This window comes from Lycium ferocissimum, chromosome 10 (genome assembly GCF_029784015.1).
Source record: "Lycium ferocissimum isolate CSIRO_LF1 chromosome 10, AGI_CSIRO_Lferr_CH_V1, whole genome shotgun sequence".
In the NCBI taxonomy this organism is placed as follows: domain Eukaryota; kingdom Viridiplantae; phylum Streptophyta; class Magnoliopsida; order Solanales; family Solanaceae; genus Lycium; species Lycium ferocissimum.
This window is the reverse complement of record NC_081351.1, coordinates 14,424,806-14,436,814: the sequence shown is the minus strand read 5'-3', so window position 1 is coordinate 14,436,814 and position 12,009 is coordinate 14,424,806. Positions and strand designations below refer to the sequence as shown.

Sequence of the window (12,009 nt, the reverse complement as noted above, 5' to 3'; positions counted from 1 at the left end):
TTTTTTTTATGTGAGGTCCAATTAATGTAAAACATATACTATCACTAATATTTAATAAGAATAAACCTCGTTCGTGATGAACATATCAGATTAACTTTTAAACTCTATAAATTGGTCCTTAATTTCTCATAAGATTAGGGCAAGGAGAAAGAAAACAATTTCGACTAACGATTTCGCTTCGTGATAATATCTTCCACTTCAGATTTATTTCCTCCAACCCAAAATAAGTGTCGCTTTAGCAAATATAAAATTTATCCCAAAATAAGTATCCCTTTAGAAATTCAAGACAAAAATAGTACTCCCTCTATCATGTGACACACACTTAACTTTTTAGTTTGTCTAAAAAAAAAAATGTCACCTTTCTATAATTAGAAACACCTTAACTTTAAAGTTTATCTTTTACACTTAATGAGATGATTTACAACCACATAAATATTCAAGATTTCTTTTAGACTACAAATTTCAAAAGTTTTCTTTCTTTTTTAAACTTTCAGGTCAAGTCGGTGCCACATTATTGGAACGGAGGGAGTAGTTGTTACCAACTATACCCTTATATTAAAAAACTATTTCTTAATAGTACTCATATCACGACCCAACCAGAGGGCCATGACGGGCACCCGGAGCTAACCTACCAAGCACCTTTGAACATACATCTCATAATCATATCTGAGTGGGCCGTAAAGCTAGCTCATAAATGTCATAATCTGCAAGGGACACAAGCCCAAAGTTGTATATGTATAAATGTCATCAAACTGATCTCAAGTACACAAGCCGACAAAGCTATCAAAATAGGATGATACAACAAAGTATAGACTAAGATGATCATAGAACCTCTAAGCGTACATATCTGTTTACGAGCCTCTACTGGAGTGCATAACATAATAAGGATGGGACAGGACCCCGCCATGTCCATATATACATATATACACGAAAGAACAATACCAACTGAAATATTAATGGAGCCCTGTAATATCGCTGATGAAGCGGCCTAGGGGTCTGGTCCGTCTCTCTGTCTACCTGCGGGCATGAACGCAATGTCCGCAACAAAAAGGACGTCAGTACGAATAATGTACTGTGTATGTAAGGCATGAGTAACAACATAATGAAAGTATGAAGAGAACATAATATAAAAAAGATCAACATGTGCCTCTGAATGCCTTTTTAAGGCGGACGCCATGCATGCTTAGCTTTTAAAAAAAAACTTTTCCATATATACATATATATAGTATCCTGCCCGGCCATTGAGGCTCCATATTATATACATAGTATCATGCCCGGCCATTAAGGCACGGTATTATATATATAGTATCATGCTCGGCCATTAAGGCGTGGTATTATATATATAGTATCATGCTCGGCCATTAAGGCACAGTATTATATATATAGTATCATGCCCGCCATTAATACTCCCTCCGGAACCATTTTGACGTATTAGATATATAGTATTGAAAATTTGTGTGGGCTCATTCATAAAGTGAATTTGTTTCCAAATTAGGAAAGGGTCATTCATTTTTGCACGGACTAAAAAGGAAGAAGTTATATATAAATTACGTATATAAATACATATAGCATGCATGAGAGCCCAATTAAACATTTCTACTCTATCGGAGTGACGTAAGGTCGGTAACCTCCGATTTAGATTATGGAACAACTATCATCTCTATATCTCACCTTGAAGGAACAACTATCATAAGATGAGATCAACAATAATGAATACAATCGGTAATCATATGACAAGCTCAATAGTATCATAAGAACATTAAGAACTTTCCGCCTTGGCATTTTTAGAATTGAAATCATCATCACAATCATCATCATTATCATCACAAAGGTCATTATCAACGATATCGTAAGAATCATGAAAATTATGGGCTTCTAGTGTTTCTAGGAATAGGAATATGGTGGATATCATGTATAGGTTGACAACTATAGAATCATGCCTTTAGAAAGAAAAGGGATAGCCTTACATATCTTTTTAGTCTCCTTAACTACTTAAAGGTTATCCTCCCAAGCTCGTAAATCTACATTCAAGAGAATTCAAATACTATTGTTAGGCTTATCGTCATATGCTAAGTCTTAAGCCTTCAAATAAGTTAAATCCTTTTAAAATCACAAAAATGACTCGAAATTCGGATGTCAAACAAAGTCCTTATCCGTTTATATCCAAGGCTTGAAATCACAATACCAACAACCAACAACAACAACAACAACACTAACATCAACAACATCATCCGCAGTACCAATATACTCCATAAAACATCACACATCATGTTTACCCGATTTCTCAATCAACTAATTCATTATACGACTATTTAATAGCTTTATCTTCATAAGTAAACCTAAATCAATATCAATAAGGAGAGATTCATACCTTGTTCTCACTAGAACAACAATATCTTCAATATTCACCTTGAATCCAAGCCAAGATCCACCGCAATACGATACTATAATCACAACTATACGTTGTCCGAACCTTAAATCCCGAGATTTCACTTGATTTGAGCTACAATTTTATAGGTGGAAGTTGGGAGAATATTCCAGAGGTTTAGGATAGGTTTGAGAGGTGGATGAGTGAAAATAAGGGGTAAATCCCTTTTTATCTTGTTTTGGAGTCGGTTTGCACCGACTTAATATTTGCTCTGCACGTTCACGCCACCTTGGGGGTTTGTTCGCTCAGGGTTGCTCAGTGCTTCTCTGCGCGTTCGCGCAGGGTTAGTTCTTGCCCTGGCAGTCTGTCTTGAAATGCTCATAAAGTTTGATTCCGATGTCGGATCGACGCGCGGTTTGTTGCGTTGGAAACTAGACTTCCTGAACTTCAATTTAGGCTTTTAGTTTCACTTCAAAACTCCTGATATACTAAAAGATATTCCTTTCTCAAGTTAGTTAGACCAAATTATCGTATGAAACCTTGCCCATCCTTTCTCCAAAGTTCCAGCAAACTTAATTTCCTTAATTCACTTGTTCTCCAATCCTTCTGTAACTAACCAAACATGAATTTAAACACAAGTTATACATGTCCAACCTCATATATACTTGAAATAAATCCCGGTGTCCAAAATTAAGACAGCTAACGTACGACGAATCTTAATGTAGAAAACTACAAGGTGTAACAACTCATTTCTCAAGAAACATCTAATAAATAGGGGTAACTTAGTAAACTATTTTTCTTATTTATTGTTTTTCTTAATGGGCGTGAAATGAGGTAAAGCGACACTTAGTTTGGATAGCAGGGAGTATTTTTCTGTAATGTTTCTCTGTAAGATTATCATATTCAAGATCCTGATGTGCATTGAATATGCAAGTTTACAAACTTTTCGCTTATCGATATTCAAACTTTATGAACTTCGACTAACATTTTTAAATATATTTATGTCATCATTGAGAAGAATAACAACTAATAGTAATTTTCGTATAGTTATTAAATATGTAAATTCTTTTTGAAATATTAAGTGGATCTAATCTAATTTAACTTCAAAAATTAATTAAATTGACTCTCAATATACAAAAAATATCATATAAATTGAGACGGGGAGAGTACGGATAGTAATAAAACAATTTTTTTGGGTCAAAGCAACTAATAGATCAATTCAAAAGGTCAATAAAGGGGTACCTCAGCCGTGAGCACACAAACCAACACCGACGTCTTTCCCCAGTGTGTCTCATACATTAATTCATGCCATCCTATAAGTCGTCTCTTTGAGTTTTTCTACAATTTTCTAATTTTCTCCTTCATCTTGTCCAAGAGAAACTACAAAATAGGAGACAAGATTTCGAATATTTTGATTCGAGGAAATGAAGTTTTAGGGATGATGAACTTAATCCCCTTTTTTCATGCAATTATAATGCAAGTTTTACGTGGGTTCCGTTATTTATGAGGATAGTTTTTACATAAACAACATTTTACTCCCTCATTTTCAAAATAAGTGTCATCCTAAAAATTCAAGATAAAAAATTGGTATGTGGTTCCAACTACGCCATTAGTATTAAAGTACTCCTTTTTAATATTGCGCTTAATTTTCAAAAAACATTTAATAAATAGAGATAGTTTAGTAAACTTCATATTGTATTTATTGCTTTCTTAATGAGCGTGATTTTTGCTAAATGACAGTTAGTTTGGAGCGTAGGGAGTAGTCAATTGCATGTGCATTCAAAGATATTTAGAAATTATGAAACTTTTTGAGTTTTCTCCAATCAATATGCAGTTTTAACTTTTACTCATATTTTGGATATTCAAGGTAAATGAATAATACATAACTATCATATGGTCACTTTAATCTAGTAAAGCTAGTGCCTAGTAGATTAAAATTAAGTAGGTAAATATTTATTCATTTGTGTATAAGTCTATATATATGTTTGTACGTACATATGTAGTTAAATTCGTGAGTACATGTGCACGGTTTTTTAGTCGTTTCTTTCCAAAAAGTCACAATTATTTCAAGTTACTTACTAGTTAATTGTATATTTTTAAGAACGTGAAAAATCATTGACGAAAAATAAACCTTACTTGGTTCCAGAACTAGGTAAGTTCACAGGGGATAAATGGAAATAATAAATTTCCACATATTTTCAGAATAAACGTCAAATTTTTTTTCACACATACTTATATGACCCAAGTCAACAAGAGTGGACACCATCCTTTTTGATAGATTGCACATGAAGCATATTAAATTGAAGGAATCCTCCATTAAATTATGAACCCTTTTTGTTCCCTTTTGGTAATTTGTACTTTTCCGTTAAAATATTATATTCATTTAATTTTCCAAAATCTTGGAAAAAGTCCATTAAGAGCCCCTTACTCCTTGTTCTGATTCACTTTCTCTCTCTTCTGAATGTCCATGTGTTGACTTCCTTTCATTTATCAATTTGCATCTTATTGCATGCACCCCTCTTTACTTCTGTTCACATGTATATATAAGAACTAATTTTCCTCTTTTTTCCACACAAATCCATCACCAACATTTCAATTCCTTCAACCTCTCTAAAGCTTCAATTTAATTGTTTCCATCAAAACACAACTTAATTTATTTTCCCTTCCCTTCCCTTCCCTTCCCTTCCCTTCAAAAACTTAGTCCACTATTTCAAAAGATCATCTATGAGTTTTTCTTGACATAGAAAATCATTCTTTTGGTTAACCATTCGATCATTAACCTAGCTAACTAAGTCAGGTTCGTGAAAGAATTAAAAGTGCTCATTTTACCAAGAAGATCTACATTCTCATAAATCAGATATACGAGACATTTGATTAAGGATGGAGAAATCTCGGCCAACAGATATGGGAGAAGTTGAAGTTCCCGATTTTTTTCTTTGTCCAATCTCAATGCAACTAATAAGGGATCCAGTTACAACATCAACCGGAATAACCTACGATAGGGAGAACATAGAGAAATGGCTAATCAAGTGCAACAACACAACTTGTCCCGTGACCAAACAAGAGTTGTTGACAACAGATCTCACCCCTAACCACACTCTCCGCCGTCTGATCCAATCTTGGTGCATCATGAATTCTTCTCATGGTGTTGAACGGATTCCAACTCCAAAGCCTCAAGTAACAAAAACCCATGTTTTAAAACTCCTTAAAGAAGCCATGGAATCCCCAAAGATGCAACTTTCTTGCTTGAGGAAACTTAGATCTATTGCCCATGCAAGTGAGAGCAACAAGAAGTGCTTAGAATCATGTGGGACGGTAGATTTCCTAGCTTCAATTATAACAAAGAAAGAGGTTTATTTTCATGAAGATTTAGAGCTCACCAGTGGCGGAGACATCCTTTTGCAAAAAGCGTCATCCGATGTTGTTTCACAAAAAGATTCAGAATTATATAGGTTGAGTTGCGATAATAGCCCGACACTGCTTGCACAAAATGTGCGTACTCCACTGGAGTACATCACTAAGGCAAGTGATGAAGCATTGAATATCCTCTTCCATCTTAATCCCTCAGATGAAGATCTAAAAAAGTTCGTCTCTCAAGACGAATTTTTCTTGGATTCTTTATTGCATTTCTTGAAATGCGGGAATTATCAATCTCGAGCCTATGCAATAACGTTATTAAAATCAGCGTTCGATGTGGCTGATCCAGGACAATTAATTGGAGCAAGACAGGAATATTTTAAAGAAATATTATCATTTTTGAATAACAAAATTAGCTCACAACAAGCTACCAAGGCTGCACTCAAATTACTAGTGGAACTTTGTCCATGGGGGAGAAATAGAATCAAAGCAATTGAAGTTGGAGCAATTTCAACCCTAATTGAGCTACTTCTTGATACAATAGAAAGAAGAACTTGTGAATTGATCCTTTGTGTTCTACATCAACTTTGTAGTTGTGCCGAGGGGCGCGCCGAGTTATTGAGCCATGGGGCAGGAATAGCCATTGTTTCCAAGAAAATTCTTAGGGTTTCTCAAGTGGCAAGTGATAGGGCAGTGAGGATTCTTGCTTCCATTTCGAAATTCTCAGCAAATTCTAGAGTTCTTCAAGAGATGTTGCAAGTGGGAGTGGTCTCAAAGTTGTGTTTGGTGCTTCAAGTGGATAGTTGTTCCAAGACCAAGGAGAAAGCAAAGGAAATTCTAAGGTTACATTCTAGGGTTTGGAGAGATTCCTCTTGTCTTCCTCCTAATTTGCTCTCTTCTTATCCTTCATAAAACACAATTGATGTTGTTTTGGCCTTTTCAACTTTTTATTCAACTTATATATACTGATAGTGTAAGAAAATTTTACACTTTCCAGTGTACTTTAACTTGTTATAATAGATTATTTATCTTATTTTTTAGGTTATTGATTTTATTTATTATGATCGGTAGTGTATGATCATTTTATCTAAAAGCTTAAATTATCACAGAAAGCGCACTTTTAGTTAATTAATTAAGTTGTGTTTCAAAAACGATCCCATGTGCAGGGGTGGATTTAGGCGGATGCGAGGGTGTTCACCCGAACACCCTCGGCAAAAAACTACACTGTGTATATAGGGTAGATTTTCTGTGTTTTCGTACATATATAAGTTTTGAACACCCTAAGCATATCCAAAAAATTAGCTCAAGCGGTCCAGGGTGTTCAAAATGCTCTCATACGTCTAAGGTTCGATCCCTAGGGACAACATTGTTTTTCTTTATTAGCTTTTTTTTTTCAAACCCCCGAGTGAAAATCCTAGATCCACCACTGCCCATATGTGGACTTGATTATTTTTCATTAGCGAAACACATGGAATGTTTTTTGTTTTTTATTTTTTGATGTGTAGCAGTAAGATTTATGAACGTAGGACCTCGTCTGCTTTGATACGATGTAAAACTGTGTGACCATCTCATATAAAAATTTAAGTTGTTAGAGAAAATACACTCTTAATAATGTTATGTCTCAACAATAGAAACCATTGATTAACTTATATATCTACATAATGGGCGTTTGTGCACACACGGAAACTTTTTAAAATATGAGCTGAAGGTGTTTAATAAGAACACTTTCTCATGTGTTTAGGTACGCAATTGAAACATGCCATAGTTTGAATGTCTAAATAAAATTTATTTTTAAATTTAAAAAGTTATCAATGTATTCGGCCAAAAAAGTATCCATGGAGCAGCTTCTTGAGATATGGTCATTGGATTCTGTTTGTCCATAACTTTTAGTGGGAACATATATGAATTTGAACATTTTGAACAAAGCCATTCTATGTCATTTCGCAAGTGTACATGCAAAGGAAATTGGCCCCCACCTAGAGATTCTGAAAGTTCTATCTAAATTTCCTAGGGCCACATAACATGGATCTGAGTTAGTCCAAAGTTCGGAAGGTCAATCAACGCTTATAAAGATTTAGATAAGTGTCCCATCCTTGTTTCTTAGTTGATTGTTTATTCTTCTTTTTTTTTTTTCCTTCCTCAAAATATTTGTCTGGATATGAAGTGGTTTGATCTGTCCAATGAATAAAGAAAAAAATTGAAAAAAAGATTAACTTTTCATGTTAGTAGCTGAAGTATTTGTACAATGAAACAGACGCATCTAGAACATGAAAAAATATAAAGAAATAAAAAAAACATCCCACCCATTTTTTCCCACGTACTTAAAAGTACAGTAGTACTAAATATATATCTTACCAATTGCCATGCAACTTCCTTTTCCATAATTATTAGATCTAAAGTCATGTTTCTCTCTCTCGTTGTAGAGTTGGAAGCCTTAGCATTATTTGGCTTGTAATTTTGGGGTTAATATAACTATGACCTTCGTCGCTAATCTACCGTTAATTTACTCCTAACTAACAGAGTATTTTGATAATCCGTTGTGCTATATTGGATTAGCAATGAAATTTTTTTTTATGTTGCTACAAAATTTGTCTGTCGTTAATTATTATTTTTAGTAGTGATTTGCCCGAATTTTATATTTGAAAAATAGTAAGCTACTCATAAACACACAAATGTTTTTTTATATGATACATGGAGTGAAGATTCCCTTTTTTTTTTTTTTTTTTTTTGAATAAAGATGCATTAAAGTAAAGAGCGAGAAGAAAAAGTCATTACAGGGCGAGATTGAGCGAAGAGATTCAATCCTAAAATAGTCTTTGCGGAAAGTGAAGAAAATAAGTCCGGTGGTGCATTCCAAAAAAGTCATTGTGATGAGTCTCATCCCTAAGTACTTGGCTACATCCATGTTATGCCAGCTGATGAGCCACTGCATTTCCTTCACGGTACACATGGTTGATCACTGGCTGATCCATTACCTCCAGGAGGAACGTGCAATCAGTAATCAAATTTAAGTGAGGGGCATTGTTGTTCTCCTTTAGTAGGTCTATGATCACCTTTGCATCAGTTTCTATACTAGAGGGTACAGGATCTTTGTGAAAGCTAGTTCTAGTTCTGTTAGCAAAGCCATGATCTCAGCCTGCAGTGAAGATTCAAATACATAAAAATATCATATTATCAAATGAGTTTAAATTAGTTACACTGGCACTCTCACACACGTGTTGGATTCAATGATGCTTCTCCTCCATCTCGATTTCATAGCCTTCTGCTCAACGTGCACTTCTGATCAAACTCGCACTTTCCTTCTTTTCTGTCACCAATTATTTTGTTGAATAAAAAATCCAACCCCATTTAACAAAGGGAGATATTGACACCTATATACAAATCCCAACCGATATTGACATATCTTTTACCAAACAATAGGTATAGATATTCAAGTCCAAAAAATAAGCATTGTATAATCAAATTCAATTTTGACTGATAACATAATAGGAGAGTCAATAATAGTGCATCCATTATTCCAAGTACACAAAAAACCAAAGAGCTCTATCTCGAAGAAAAGTTAATGACAAAGAATTGGATTCAGCCTTTGAAGAATTCACAACTCTGTTAACCGAGTATCAATTTGCACGATTTGGAATTAACAATTATAAAACTTCTGAAACACAAGAGGGGGGAGGGTGTGAAATTGTAATTCTTTTTGGGTTAAGTTAGTCGATTGTTAAGATGGTTAGTCGACTTCCCTGCAAAATTCAAACACTGGTTAGCAGATAGATAATAGTAGATAGTATAAAACAGAAAGTAATGAGACACAGAGATTTTATACTGGTTCGGATCACCACTATGGTGCCTATTCCAGTCCCCTTGGGTTACAAGGGTTTCCTTAGAGCCTTGGTGGTAACTTGATTACAATGGCGGTCTCGTCTTGAAAGAGTTCTGCTTTAGGGATGCCAATTGTCCCCTAGTTACAGCCTCTACCTATAGCTATCTATTGTCTCTTTTCTTTTTCTCACACTCACAGACTTTTACAAGCTATGGTGCTTTTTACAAGATGAAGAATGAATAGATGTTTTGCTCAAGTGAAGTTGTAATTGTCTTCGGCTTGTGATGTCTCTTTTTATAGTTGGCTTCACGTCTGGAGATTTTGGCAATGAATCAATCTTTTCTTTGGATTGATTCTGATTTGGCTCGCTCTAAGATAACCCAAAGGAGTTTATCCTCAATCAGGGATTTGAGTCATTTTCTAATTGATCTTTTGATCTTCTTCGTTGGTCTTCTTTCCTTTGTGACCGAGATATGAATATTCTTTGTTGGTCTTCTTTCCTTTGTGTGGGTGATGTGATTTGCCTTGGAATCTTATTGGTATTCTTTTCCTTTGTGACCGAGCTATAAATCTTCCTTTGTTAATCCTTCGGATCTTGTATAATATTCTCGTCGATTTTACTTTTTTCCATAGGTATCTTCTTGATTGGCCAGATTAGATCTCGACTTTGCGTATACATCTTTTCTGATTGATTGCTTGGAATATATTTTCCTTTTTTGTGATCTTGATTTGTATGGCTGAGCTAGTCCTTCACAACTTTTGTTTTCCTTTTTGGTTCATGCATAATACGATGGCATCATTAAAACAATTACTTACTTTTAACCTACAAGGCTAACAACTTCGTCCAGGAAAGTTTACAAAATATTAATCCATTAAACTTTCTTTTTCTTCTCTCTTCTTCTTTTTTTGTTGTTGGATTGAATGGTCACGAGTATGATTAAAATTGGTTGGAAACACCTAGGTCCTATGTATAACATTTGAGGGAGATTGGAGGTGATTTATACTAGTTTGGATTCAAAATCATACCTAAAACATCACTATGACGTGTGTATATTAGGTAGTATATCACGTATATCACACATACAAATTTTCATGAATCACTCAAACATTTGTATATCACATAATATATCACATATACCAGCATATCCGTCACACAAAATTTCATAAATATACATGACATATAAGAGATAAATGAATATGCAGTGGATAAACCAATATGCAGTGGGATATACACCGATATACACATGGATATACACGAGCTATAGTGAAGGATACACCGATGGGGAACAAAAAAACTTAGTAACTAACAAAAAAAGGATAGGTAGATATATTAGCAAGAGCTAAGATCTGGAAGATAAAAGAGTTGGTTGATAGCTCAAGCGTACATATTCAGTAGGCAATGCAAAATTAAGGTCTATATAAGCAGAGAAGTCAATCAACTTGAAATAAGGTTTTGAAAGAAGGATAAAAGATAAACTAGACTGAAACACAACCTTGATAAAATTAAACTCGGTAAAAAGAAAGAAGAGAAGATTTTTAATCAAAATACGACTACTTCCTTTCCAAGTGTATGGCCTAGTTTGATTTACAAGATTATGGTCAAAATAGATGTTGTTGGCTCTCACTATTTAAGTATGTTAGATAAAATGAGATCGACGGAGCGGTTTGTATTGAGGAACATGATTTAGGTATAATCTTATCAATTTTAATCTAAAGATTCGGGTATAATGATAGAGAGATTTGGAGAAGATTTGAGAAATTTGGGGAATCTAATTGGATGAAACCTTAATTAAGATAGATCGAAGAAGATTCCACACCCGCAATCTTCTTCTATGTAATCTAATTGGCCTTTGGAAAGAGAATACTCGTGTGGGTGAGTATTACAGCTCAGGAAAAGTGTGTCTCTTAGGGCTGAAAAGCATTCTATTTATAACCACGTTTTAGGTTGCAAACCCTAGTCCAAAACATGTGGCTTGCTTTACCCCTAAGAATATTATTGTCCAAGACCACAGATTTAATAACGAGGCTTCCAATTGTGGTATTAATTCGGAATATGAATGAATTAATCGTACCACAATAAGTTACAGTTTATTCCACTAAAAACTGTAATTGCACTCCGCAGTTTAATTTCGAAATCCTTCATTAAAACTTATTTAACTCTCCCATGTTAAGATTACAAATATCAATAAATTAAGTTAAACTACTGACAATTTCATTCATTGACTAATTAAATTCTTTATACTTTTGCTTAACTTATTTCATGTGACGGATACAAAATCCACCTGCAAGGTTTTCACATGAAAACTTTTAGTATCCATAAAGGGGTATCATCAATCTCAAAGTCGAGACATGGATTCTATCAACACATTATTATTTCGCAGTGCTTACCCCTACCTGATGGAGGTAGAGAGGTTGTTTCCACACTCGGCTCAAGTGCGACAAGTCAAAGCAGTTATGAAAAAGG

The 12,009-nt window shown here is 34.5% G+C and overlaps 1 protein-coding gene across 1 annotated transcript; it reads left to right on the top strand.

Annotated features, from left to right (window-relative positions):
• The first annotated feature begins 4,867 nt into the window (after positions 1–4,867).
• On the top strand, positions 4,868–6,808 carry LOC132035108 (E3 ubiquitin-protein ligase PUB22-like). Its single transcript, XM_059425418.1, has one exon. It carries the CDS (start codon positions 5,249–5,251, stop codon positions 6,635–6,637), a length of 1,389 nt encoding a protein of 462 aa, XP_059281401.1. The 5' UTR covers positions 4,868–5,248; the 3' UTR covers positions 6,638–6,808.
• The last annotated feature ends 5,201 nt before the right edge of the window (positions 6,809–12,009 follow it).

Bases quoted from the DNA above. Each gene is read 5' to 3' on its own strand.
- LOC132035108 (XM_059425418.1), top strand. From the start codon at position 5,249: ATGGAGAAATCTCGGCCAACAGATATGGGAGAAGTTGAAGTTCCCGAT.